General features: G+C 36.8%; 2 protein-coding genes across 2 annotated transcripts; one reads left to right on the forward strand and one right to left on the reverse strand.

The window, feature by feature from the left end:
• Positions 1–738: 738 nt before the first annotated feature.
• LOC147543875 (elongation factor Ts (DUF810)) lies at positions 739–7,047 on the reverse strand. Its single transcript, XM_086674157.1, has 5 exons — positions 5,991–7,047; positions 4,552–5,421; positions 3,528–3,983; positions 2,379–2,568; positions 739–2,293 (listed from the first exon to the last, which is right to left on the reverse strand). Exons 1-5 carry the CDS (start codon positions 6,501–6,503, stop codon positions 1,365–1,367), a joined length of 2,958 nt encoding a protein of 985 aa, XP_086530283.1. The 5' UTR covers positions 6,504–7,047; the 3' UTR covers positions 739–1,364.
• Positions 7,048–8,705: 1,658 nt separating this feature from the next.
• Positions 8,706–9,422, forward strand: LOC147543876 (protein FAR1-RELATED SEQUENCE 5-like). Its single transcript, XM_086635530.1, has one exon. The coding sequence runs from the start codon at positions 8,706–8,708 to the stop codon at positions 9,420–9,422; it is 717 nt and encodes a 238-aa protein (XP_086491656.1).
• Positions 9,423–12,879: the final 3,457 nt, after the last annotated feature.

Raw genomic sequence — 12,879 nt, forward strand, 5'->3', positions numbered from 1 at the left:
CCAGCTGACTAATTTGTAGTTCACAAATAATGCCACACACACTCTCTCTCTCTTTCTCAATATATATATATATATATATAGACCTAAAGGCTCAACAGTTGCCGATATTGTCTCTACTTTCGCGACCCACATCCAAAAACTCGAAATGGATAAAGTATCTTTCCTGGGATATGCTCCACAATTTCTCTCTAAAAGGTTTCAACATGTACTGGAATTTACATTTCCCCACGCAGGATTACAGATCTAATCCACATTACATAGGAGATCGTTTGTTAAGTGGATTCATCTACTCGGAACAAAACCTTGTACTGGTTGAGCATTAGGCATGGTCATAAAAGAAAAAGTCTACACAGCCCGTTTAGGGCAACCGCCCCCTTAAACCATCCCGAGAGAGAATTTCTCTCTCTAGGTGACGTCACAGGAGGGAGGAGAGAGAAACCCCTCTCTCTGGACGGTTGAAGGGGCGGTTGCCTTAGGCGGGCTGCCTAGTCTTACTCGTCATAAAAATAAAAATAATTTCAGTACCTATCGAAATTTAAGTCATTATTAGTATAAGAGTCGATAGCCATCGCTGAGCGTTGGAAGATAATACTACACCTGTTAGAAGGGCTCTCGATTAGGGAATAATACATTCTCAACCATGCGAGGTGGGAATATCAGTAATACTATATTATTTTTTCAGTTTTGCAGAGACAGTCTGAAAACCAATGACATATTCAACTCGAAAAATCTGTACAATTAATGAAAGGGGTCTGAAACCAGATTCAATAAGAGAAAATCAAATCCAATCCTTGCTTATAATACACAACAAATCTTGAGCTCAAATATGTTTTATATCTCCCAACAACCTAACTTATACCACCCAATACTACTAAATACTAGAACTAACCAAATAACACTTTCTTCCTTGCATCTTAAACATTTTTCTTTTGGGTGAAGATCGATTACTACCAATATTACTACTACCTCTAGGCTCATAAACAGATAATTTAATACTCACCAAGTCAAAAGAATCACTTCAAATTGATATATGTAAGAAAACCTAGATTATGAAATAATAATCATAATGAAATATCCTCCCCCACCTATTTTCGCTTACCTGCTTCAAACTCAATGTCTATAATGTGATCCGATAAGTTGAACCGTGAAAACCCGTTGATGAGAATAGATAGTTAGACTGAAACGGCTCAGAACAAGAGAATCCACCTACGGTGGTACTGTACAAGAATTTGTAAGCAAATCGAAAGCGTTCTCTTCTGAACGGACGAATAATATGTACTATATGCAGACTAAATCATCAGTCTAGGCCTGCCTGTCTGGTTCTTTTCATTGTGATTGCTTTGCTTCACTAGAACTTTAAGATATTATAATTTCTTAGGCAAGTTGTAGGTCTTCTTAAGGAACCTTGTTGCTGCTTCATCATTTCGATGACAAAGAATACGTAAAAGTGTGTTAGGTTCAGTAGGACTCCATTGTGCTGAGGTTGAAGGTAGTGGAAGCTTGGATTTTGCAGCAGGCCCGTAAGACTCCAACATCATATGTCTAAACCGCTCAATTAGACTCTCTGTATCGGTACGGAAAAGAGGAAGGACTTCTCTCGCGGTTTTTGAACACTTATCTATCAAATCATCAGGTAACCCATCTCCATTAGACCAGAATAGATCTTTCAGAGAGCTGAAATCATCCTCTATAACTTGAGAATCTAGCTTAGTAAATGAACGAGAAGGACCTCCAGCAAGAAGCACTAGTAAGAACCCCTCGAGCGAAGCTCTCATTATGTCTGTAATCACACGTGTGCGTACTCTTGGGTGCACAGTTTCTGATATCATCTCCAAGTTTTCTTCCAGTTCTTTCAGCATGGGTTCGATCCTAGAAGATGCCACCTCCCCGACATACAAACTATCCCATAAAGCATGACTTAGATCGTGAAATATTACCTTATAAGCTGTAGTCTCACTGAGCTGCTGGATAGCTTCGACACATCCAGGTGGGGAGAGCTCAAATTTTTTCCCTAATCCATTTGCAATGTCATCTGGATGGGCAGATTCAGCATTCCTCAAATGCGTTATTACCCTCTTCTCCAAGTTCTCCAACTCGGATCGAATATGCTGCAGAGTATTCATGCGGACACATAGTTGTGGTACTCCCATTGAGTTCTGTCCATTCATTGATCCAACCTGAGACTTCCTTCTCTGAGCAGCTTGCAACTTCTCTTTCTTCTTCCACGCAAACTTTGATCCTGTTGTACATCTGGTTAATGGTGGCATTGTAGGAATGAATGCATTTCGTGATCCTGCAAGATTGAATGGATAAAATTTAGCAAGATGATAATATCATGAGAACCTGGAACATAATGTTTAAGTGTATCAAGCTCATACCACATCCGGATTTTGTCTTTGTTATGTAATGCATAAGACATCTGTCAAGACCTGTCATTAGATCAGGAAGCAGGGCTGGATGCATTGGTATTGGCAATAGGAAAAATGCATCGAGAGTTTCATCTACAATTCGTAGAACTTCAACCGCAGAAGGAGCAAATTTGTCTTTGTTTGCCCGAGGATTCCATACCTACAAAGACAAAGTCAGAATTATTACATGACCTTGACAGAACAGATGGAATTATTTTACATAGACAGTAACAAGGATGAAAAGGTAAACTTCGCCAGGGGAAAAAACAGCCACGGATTCATGTTTTCATGATCATGTCCAAATTTATATGTTTCTTTGGATAGTTTACTTGTGTCATTTCCATTTCTTTCTTGACTCCTTTTTACCTTCGATCAGGATGAAGTGCATGAGCAGTCTTATAGTTTGTTAGTAACTTTGACGCTCATTCTTTTTACCTTTCAAACTAAGAGCAACATGATAACAGTATTCATGGGGATCCCCTGAAGCTATTCTTAGAGATATTTTGCTTGGATCAAATGGTTGTTCTTGTACATTTATCGTTGGAGGCTCAAGCAGAGGCTCGTTTACTAATGTTTTCTCATTTGAATCTCTTGTCTCCAGCTACTGGCGATCCTATTTCCATACCAACTCAAGATATGCTTATGGGACTTTATGTAAATGATTGATCTCTATCAAGTATCAACAGACCTGCTAAGGATCTGAACCAAAGGGTACTTAGCACGGGTGTCACGAAAATGAGAGGGAAATGTTGGAGGCTTAGAGGGTAGGTCTACCATGTGTATATAAATCGTAAACGAAATTGTCTACAGGAAAAACTTCATGCAACCCAAATAGCATATCGAAGAGTATTATCCCATGGATACCCCATACTCAACATGGAGCATCCAGTATACCTTCCACTTATTTACACTTGTAATTCAAGCAACCATCTATAAAGATGTAGAATGTAATAAACTTTTTCTAACTGTGACATAATCAGTTAATCTCACGTATGGGTTAAAGCAGTTAAAATTTTAAAGAGAAAATTAGACAGCTAAAACCCTACCAGTATAAAAGTTAATAATAGCAATAACTGTGAAAACATTATTTAAAAGCAAGAAAGAGTTGTATTCACTAACCTCTTGCTGCAAATTTCTATCAACCCAATCCTTTAATATATCTACCCTCGACTTTATCCACCCTTGGACAAGATTGGCCATTGCAGTTTCTGCCTCATATGGTGGCATTTCCCGAATTATCCCTTTTCCGCCATCGTCACTGTCAACTGAATCTTCAACTGCAATCAGCACAAGATCTTTCTCTAGCTTGTCAGCTGCTCTTAACACTTGGACAGCATCAGGAGTTAGATCTGTGATACCCTTAATGAATTGTTTCAGCTCATTCCCATAGCAAGTATGAAGAGTAGCAACAGCCACTCCTGCCGCCAGAGGATGCCATTGCTTCAATATAGGACTAAAAACTTCCTTCTCTTTAGCTGCCAGTTCACCAACACTCTTTGCAAGGATGGCAAGGACAGGAAGAGGATTTGGCTGGTTTCTTGACGATCGCCTGCTTGAGTCTGCCGTCTCCATTATCTGTCTCAAAACAGATCAAGAATTTCTTCAGATCTAAATTCAACGAAATGGATTGGTTGCAAACCCATCAGATAAGAAGAAAAACACACTGATATATGGATTTGAGGTCCTACATCATCACTACACTACAATACTACATCGTATATCCTGCAAGACGCCCAATCTATTTCATCTGGTATTTTTACTACTAAAAGGAAAACAGAACAAGCTCTAGGTATTCCTAACCACTATATTACTAACTTATCTCCCAGACACTCTTTGAGCTGAACGCAACTTCGCAAACCCACCACAGACGTTGATCAGGGGGGCTGTCAAACCATGGAGGAACTCTTGTTGTTAACTAACCATCTCTATGACCATCGCACCTGACCATCTAGGTCCCCACTAATCACATTGTTTCGGGAAGGGGGCATTCAGAATTGAAATACTGTCTCATTTTCAAGATTGTATTTCTATAGACTGGATAAATTAGTTAACATCAAGTATTAATGAAGAGTTGAAAGTCTTGGGTTTTTATTAGAAATATAAACTGTTCTTTTATGAAGATGAAGAACTATTTGTAACTTGCCTGAGCAAAAGATGTGCGCAGCGATGATCTGATGTATGTATCTATCCTGTTCCTAGCCACATCAACTTCTTCTCTCCTCTTCCTACGATACTCATGAGAGATATCTTCCACTAATATCTTGGCTGCTGACACCCCAAGAGAGACAATACTCTGCATTAAGTCAACAGTTTCACGATCAAAAGTGTCATGGTAAGCAAGAAGCCTTTTCTCCGTCCACCCCAGTATCGAACTAAGTGTCGAACTCAAGATCTTGGAATAAACTGGATCCTTGGTTGCCTTCGCATCTTTTGCCACTTCTGCCAACTGATGATCAGCAGCAAATAAAAGGTCATTTTCCACTTGTCCAGTTGCAATGAAACGGTTGAACAAAACCCATGAGAAGCAAAGATTGTGAAGCATCTGGTTAATTCCTAGGATTACCCAAGTCTTCTTTATGAGCTCGAGAACCTCATCTATCTCCTCAATTATAGATGTTTCATCATTGGCATCAAAAAGAGCTTCTAAAAGCATTTGGTAGAGACGAAGGTTCAGTGGGAATCCATCTGCCCAATGGCATGTATCAGATGCAGATCCATCAAACGATCTACAAGCAAGTGACATTACAGCACTACGGAGAATTTGCATGGACTCATTGTTCTTCCCAGTTTCTATGAGTTTCACCGAAGCCCCTCGTATTATTTGGCGAAGTCGTTGGGCAGCAGAATCTGATTTTTCTGGTGGAAGAATAGGATGTAAGAGGAGCCCGGCTTCAAGAACTTTCAAATTTCTCATCTGCCAAGTTTCATATTCAAGTTGATCAGGAAAATCTGATGACTTGAACTGCTGTAATAGCTCCAATGGCAGAACCATCGAGTCAATTCGTCTTCCTAACTGTATTTGGCACACAAACAAACAAAAAAACCCACTCTTTAGTAAAAGAAATTATACATTAAGACTCAACCAGATCGACTAAATCGCAAACACATCTAAATTTCAGAAACCACTATAACACACTTCAAAGAAAGAAAGCCATCTCTTACAATAGTTAAACTGTGAGCAAAACAAAACAAACCTTTATTTTTTTTCCCTACCCAGAACAAAATCAGGACAAGAAACAACATGACAAAAGTATATACTGTTAAAAACTCATAGAAATGGGAGAAATCTTCCTGAATTGATACATTAGATAAACCATTAAGAACTAAGAAAGTAAAATAGATAATAATAGTTACCAGATCAACAAGTACTACTACTATGATTTATAGAGTGGAGCTAGAGTCTACTACTAAGAAAAAATGAACTTTAATTCCTCAATCTCAAATTCAACATAGAATCAATTACTAAACCCAAATCAAACTCACTTTCCTAAATAGCTAAATTTAATTCCTTTTTCACAAATCTAGATTGAACATTTAATCAATTAAAAAAGGGATGAAAAAAAGGACCCAATTAAAGCTCACCTGACCAGCTGCAATCCTCAACAAACCTCTTCTAATCCTAGAATCTGTTTGTTCAGAAACTTTCATTTGAATCCTCATAAGCTCTCCAACAGTAACAGGTTTCTTTGACCTAGATGGGCTACTCTCTTTTGCCGGACTTTTCTTATTAGATCTCATCCCTAATGCCTTCTTAACTTTACTAGCAGCACTAGAAGTGAGTGATCTTTGTAAAGAAGAAGAAACAGAAGATGGAGAAATAGAAAAATTTGAAGAAGAAGAAGAAAAAGAAGGGGATTTTTCATTTTTCTCAGATTGTGGGATATAAGTTAAGGGTTTTCCACCAGAAGATCTACAAGCACCAACAAAGATCTCATAAACAGTTTCTCTTAGTTCTGAATCAGTAAGATCATTACCCAATTCTCCAAATGGGGAGGGTGGTAGATCAGAAGTTTGAAATCGAATACCATTTGTAGAGCTACCCATATCTCTCTTGGATCCTCCTAAGGAAGATAAGTCTCTAAATAACTGAGCCATGGCTGCTGCTGTATGATAGAGAGAGAGAGAAACAAAAGTGGGTTCTGTCAGGTAGGGTTATCTCTCTTTCTCTCTCTAACTAGCTACCCTTTTTCTCTCTCTATCTATCTGGTACGCGTCTCTCTTTCTCTTAGTTAGGGTGAGAAGAAAAGAGGGGTGATTGATTTTGTTCTTCCTTGATTTTGAAGGAAGATTTCATATTGAAGAAAAAGGGTAAAATAGAGAGTTGGAAGAAGAAAAAAACGCTTGGAAATTAATACCGGAAGAGAAGGGTTGAGTGAGTTGTGTGGCCTTGTGGGAGAGTAGAAAGAGAAAGATACAGAGACAGATAGATAGATAGAGAGAGAGAGAAAATAAAAGTGGTAGAAGACAGAAAAAGAAGAGAAAGAAATAAAATCCAGTATATTGAGGGTTGTTGACAGCAGCACAAAATCATCTCTTTTTTTCTTTTTTCTTTTTTCTTTTTTCTTTTTTCTTTTTGTTTTCTTTCAACAAAAAAACCTAAACTTAGGCTGTATTCTACTAGTATTTTTTAAGTAATGGTAGGTGAAGGTTGAGTACTTAGAGTTAACCACTAATTATATGAGTCAAGGGACTTGAGTAAACCAAACACTCTTTACTTAATTTTCACTTATCTGTCATTTAGAGTCGTTTTTTTTTTTTTTTGGTTGTTGAAAGGAGTCATTTTTAGTTGGTCATTGTTAAAGAAACATTCAATTTTAGTAAAGATAATTTTGTTAAGAGAAACCATCCATATTAGTATATTTTTTTTTTTTGTTGAAAATCCATATTAGTATTTAGAAATACTTTTTACAATAATCCATAGATCTTCATTATTGTTTTTGGTAGAGGAAGAGCAATATTTAGTAAAGGCAGTGCATTAGAAATGTCTATTTATGTATTTGCTGTTCCTTTACCAAATTAGTTTAAGGAGGGCGTTATAAGGATCATTTAATAAATAGTGCTAAAATAGAAGGACTTGGATAAAAAATAATAATAAACATAATGTTTTATTCACTTATAATTTCTCTTACATAAACAACCAAAACCCTAGTATCGTACTACTATTAACATCACCATTAGTATTAAAAAAAATTCCAAAGTTTACTATCGTTAATGATGCACCAAGATCTCATGGATGAGGAACCATCGTTAATGAAGGAGACAACCTACATCATGAAAGAAGATTTCTTTGACTTAAACGAAGACATCGACTTAAACGAAGTCATCGACTTAAACGAAACCATCGACTTAAACGAAACTATCGACTTAAACGAGGACATCGACTTAAACGAAGATATCGACTTAAACAAAGATATATACAATGAAGATAATATGTCTCAGGTAAAGAAAAATCATTTTCTTGTCTTTATCTATGGTTGAACAAACGATTTGGGGTTTAGGTCGTTTTTGTTTCGTAAAGAATTTTCGGTTGGATCAACTGAATAAGAATACAAATTTCGGTCGAGCCGGTTGAAAAATACAACAAATTTCGGTCGTGTCGGCTGAAAAAGAAAACAAATTTCGGTTAGGTCGATTGAAAAGTATAACAAATTTCGGCCAGACCAATTGAAAATAATAACAAATTTCGGCTGAAATCCGTCTGTTTTTTCATCCGCTCTGGATGAAATTTGTTTAAATTTTCAGTCGGTCTGGATGAAAATTTTTACAATTTTCATTCATGAATTTTTATTTATCCACAGCAAAATTTCTTTTATGTAAAGGTCGCTTGTGTATTTTTCGAGTTACATCATGTCTAATTAATTGAATTTTTTTGTCTTTCTAGGCCAAGGTTTTTGGATCATTTCCTAGCGAAGGCACAACTAACATTGAACTGGAGAGTCTAGAAGAAGTCCAACCTACCTTAGGACTGAATTTGACACAATATTTTGACACAGATCAAGTATGAATTTTATCTGAAGATGCAATTTGTGAGTGCATTTTACTGAGATTATGTATACTAACTCTACTTACTTGGATTTCAGTATTTTAAATCAGGTATGGAAGCTGTAAAGTGGTGCATGGATATGGGAAGACAACATAAAACAGTCATAGTGAAGGCCTCTTCAAGAACAATTTTGGATAACGGCGGAACTGGTTCTTATGTGTATATGTCATGCGAGAGGAGTGGAGTTTATGGTAGCCATCAGAAAAGAGATTACAAACCCAATGACAAATGTCAAGAGTAGTAGATCGGGCTCAATGAAATGTGGATGTCCTTTTAAGTTAAGAGCTAAATGTTTTTCTGAGGGACTGTGGATGATCGAGGTAAAGAATGGTTCTCATAATCATACTCTTCCAGATCACCTAACCGGGCATCCATATGTAGCTCGCTTGAGTCAAAATCAAAAAGAATTAGTTGCAAAATTGGCAAAGAGCGGGATACGACCAAAAGATATCCTTTGGAATCTCAAACAAAGCGATGATGATAATTATTCGATTATGTCTACCATCTACAATGAAGTCAAACTTGTGAAACGTGAATGTAGTGAGGGGAGGAGTGCGATGCAACAATTTTACAAATCATGTACCGATCACCAATATGTAGTGAAACATAGGTGTCATCCAAATTCAGATGAGGTTTCAGATTTATTCTTTGCACATCCACGAAGTGTTACTCTTGCATTATGTTTCCCTCAAGTTCTAATGGTTGATTGCACATACAAAACAAATAGATTCAAACATCCCCTTTTTCATGTAGTTTCGGCAACATCAACTGGAAAAACATTCACGGTTGCATGTGCGTTCATGTGTAAAGAAACCAGCGATCATTATTGTTGGGGTTTAGAGTGTCTCAAACAACTATATATGCCTGGAGAACTTCCTAAGGTTTTTGTAACAGATAGAGAACTCGCCTTGATGAAAGTCATCGACATTATTTTCCCGAAGCACATCATTTATTGTGTGGATGGCATTTAAACAAGAATGTTCAAGCTCGTGCAGCTTCTGCATATGAAAAAATACCGAAAGAAATCCGATATCCCGAGGACTTTATTGGAGCTTGGAATGTTGTAATATGGTCTGAGTAGGAAGAGGCATATAATAACAACTTAAAGTTTATGAAGGAAAAATGGTCTGAAACTAAAGAGGACAAGGCATTAGTACAATATTGTATAGATACTTGGCTCTCTCCTTATAAGGAAAAGTTTGTATTTTATTGGACAAATAAGGTAAAACACTATGGAACTACATTAACAAGCAGAGCAGAGGGTGAGCATGGTAGGCTGAATCGACAGCAACTGTCGATGACATATAATAGAAAAACTCTAACATTCATATCTTTCTTTTCCTTTGGGTCTTCTTCTTGACATACCTTGTGATATTTGTCTCTAAAAAATGGAAGACTGATAGTTTTCACTTTCCCATTCTTCAACTCAGCAAATGAGTCATTTTGACTCATTCCAAGAGTTTTAGTCAAAAGGGTATAAATCTCGGTGTATTTTATATTTCGCGCCCTCTCGTCTTCCATAGCATAACCATCAATAGGTAGGTCCAATATGTGTGCAACATCATCCAAAGTAATCATCATCTCACCAAATGGGAGATGAAATGTGTTCGTCTCAGGATAAAATCTTTCCACAAATGCACTCACTAACACTTTATTTAACTTCCTGTGTGAGTATTTTATCAAAGTTAGGAAACCTGATTTTGTTACCTTCTCCCTAACATAGGCACATTCATTGTCTAAATCCCACATGTCTATCACAGCAACGGGGCTTATAACTTTTAACACTCTATCATCTTTCTGCAAAAAAGGAAAATATACGTCAATCCCCAATATTTTTTGCACATCCAGTGATAGTGGTTAATTAAACTAAAAGCAAAAACTTACCTCTCCTGTCCATATCTTAGAAGCAATATGATTTTCAAATAAATAGAGAAGAGAAGGATCGTCTGGGCCCACTGTGACTTCTATATCAGATTCAGTAGGTACTGATGAGGGACTAGGAGCAACAGATAAACCACTTGCAACAATTTTCGTACAGGGAATTGAAGAATTAGGAACAGTAGAGAATAGATTGGTTGTCTGGAGTTATGTTGAAGCATTTATTTTTTCTTCTTCAAGACGTCGTTGTTTTTCGACCATGTTGATTCGAACAGATTGTGCAGGTCTCTCTCGTTCACCTCGTTCCTTTTTTTTTGTCTCGTTTGTAGTTTTTTGAGAAAGTGAATCGTTTTTATGTATCTTAACCCTGCGAAAATCGAACATATCACAAGCTCATAATAATACGTCAAATAATAAACCCAAATTCTAATGAACAAATAGTGCATTTAAATCATGAATGCCAGTACTAATAAACGATTAAGGTCCTGCAAAATCATGACCAGTATGTTACACAATTAAACATAAATTTTGTTATTAGAAACAAAATCTCAATTCTATTATACGAATGATGGGTAAGTCAAGTAGGATTTTTGCTGCCTGGATTTTACTTCTTCTCTAGGATTTTTCATCTCTCACACAATCTTAAACAACAAAAGTTCCCAAGAAGATAAGATAATACTGATTAAGAATATATCAATGGAAGCTACAACACAAATTACACAAAGAGGGGGACTTTAAATTTCTTCCAAAACTGATTTTTCAATCTCATCATAGGAATCGGATGCTGGCACAGGAGGACCCTGTAGTACTACAATTCTGATTGCATCTCTATTTTGAATTCATTCTTCTTCTGGCTCAATAGGAATTTAGGATTATTCTTAAGAGGCAACCATTATCTGGGTGATAATGGAAGCTCTACCCCACACACATTCTTCCCTCTTGGATTAAATTTATATTCTTTTAATGACAAACTGCTATTTACATTGAATTATAAAACATCCCAATTACAAAGATGAGCAAGTATAGCCAAAAGAAATAGACAAAGTGAATTTGTGACCTTGGAACCGAAAATTATCGAAATTTACAAAGGTTCTAACTGAAATTATTCAAAACAAATCAATCACTTCATAAGATAATGAATAACTCTTACCTTTTCTTGTTTGTACTCGCCATCGCAGTATTGATCAGTGTTAAAACCCTAAAAATCTATAGAGAACTCAAACAATAACAAGAATTACAAACTCCTCTAGGGTTTAGGTTTCCATCTTTATATCTCTCTTTTTTATTGAAAGAAACAAATTTAGGGGGTTTTCTCGTTTTAAGAGTGTTTATCCCTCTTCCCTCTCTTTGATCGAAGGTTTTTGGTGTACAGGATTCTCTCTTCCCTCTTTCTCTGATCGAAGGTTTTAGGTGGAGTCGTCTTCTCTCTATCCTCTTCTCTTTTGGTCTACACTAGATTGAGGGGAGGGACCAAACCTTAAATTGGGATATTGTAGAAAAAAATTTATCCCTCCTTATTCTAAAATGAGTGCTCTCCCTATCTAATGCACTGCCTTTGCTAAAAACTGTTATTCCTATACCAAAACCCTTAATTATTACTCCCAAAGATATGCAACCTCTAGTCCTTTTAAAGAGTAGCGGATGAGCAAAGCATCTATGTCTTGAGCACAAATTTCTTATTATGCTATCAGTCCAAACCTACGGGGGCACATTAAGTTCACGTCCGAGTATTCTACCAAAATCTAGTCGGTAACGTAATCAATTTCTCGGTATTGTTGCTTATGCATTGCTTTCTCGAAATGCGACAAAGCTAACTCGTTTCATCTGGCAGACGTGATCCCTCCTCATCATTTTAACTGATCCCTACTCTTCTAAGATGACCTTCTTCATGATCTTTAATTAAACTCTTTTACGCTTCAGAAAGTTGCATCATGGTTTTCGCTCAATTTTTACCAAAACCTACTGGTTCCTCTGAATGTTACATCTTGGGCCATCTTCTTTCATATCTGTGGATCCTTATGGAGTTCTTATTCCTAATTCTAGCACCATGTCATGCTTTCTCACGATAGGGATTGTTGAAGGTGTTTACGCTACAAAAAAATGCATCTTCACTTAAGGTCGTATTCTTCACTTGCCACTGTGTGAGAACTGAGGCAGAAAAGGAAGTGGAGTTACAGGTTAGCCTAAAGTTAAATCTTCCTCATCTGTTTTCGTGATGACATACTCTTCTTCTTAGACCCCCTTCCCCTTTTTTGTTTTATACAAATGTGTTAAGTCTATCATTTTCTTCTGTAGTAAGGTGATGCCTTCTTTCCAAGTATATTCTACTCTATAATTTCTTACGTAATTGTTTGTTTTGACAAAAATTCTTTTCTTTCTGACCCAAACACTCATGTGCATGGATCACTTGTAACATTGAGGTTTTTGGTAAAATACCCTGTCTTCTGAATTTGAGCTTGTCCTACGGCTCTAAACTACAACTTTGCTTTTAAGACATGTTCTACTTGTTGAGTAACATGCAACTAACACACAACATCAAAAAAATGAAAT

The sequence above is a fragment of the Eschscholzia californica genome, unplaced genomic scaffold (assembly GCF_041429995.1).
Source record: "Eschscholzia californica isolate CP2 unplaced genomic scaffold, dmEscCali1.0.p SCAF_4, whole genome shotgun sequence".
NCBI classification, from domain to species: domain Eukaryota; kingdom Viridiplantae; phylum Streptophyta; class Magnoliopsida; order Ranunculales; family Papaveraceae; genus Eschscholzia; species Eschscholzia californica.

What these genes read in the sequence shown, in the direction of transcription:
- LOC147543875 (XM_086674157.1), bottom strand. Translation starts at nt 6,503, where the DNA reads ATGGCTCAGTTATTTAGAGACTTATCTTCCTTAGGAGGATCCAAGAGA. An exon ending in TGCGCACATCTTTTGCTCAG is followed by an intron (nt 3,984 to 4,551) that starts GCAAGTTACAAA and finishes GTTTTGAGACAG; the next exon opens with ATAATGGAGACGGCAGACTC. An exon ending in ATAGAAATTTGCAGCAAGAG is followed by an intron (nt 2,569 to 3,527) that starts GTTAGTGAATAC and finishes TTGTCTTTGTAG; the next exon opens with GTATGGAATCCTCGGGCAAA.
- LOC147543876 (XM_086635530.1), top strand. Translation starts at nt 8,706, where the DNA reads ATGAAATGTGGATGTCCTTTTAAGTTAAGAGCTAAATGTTTTTCTGAG.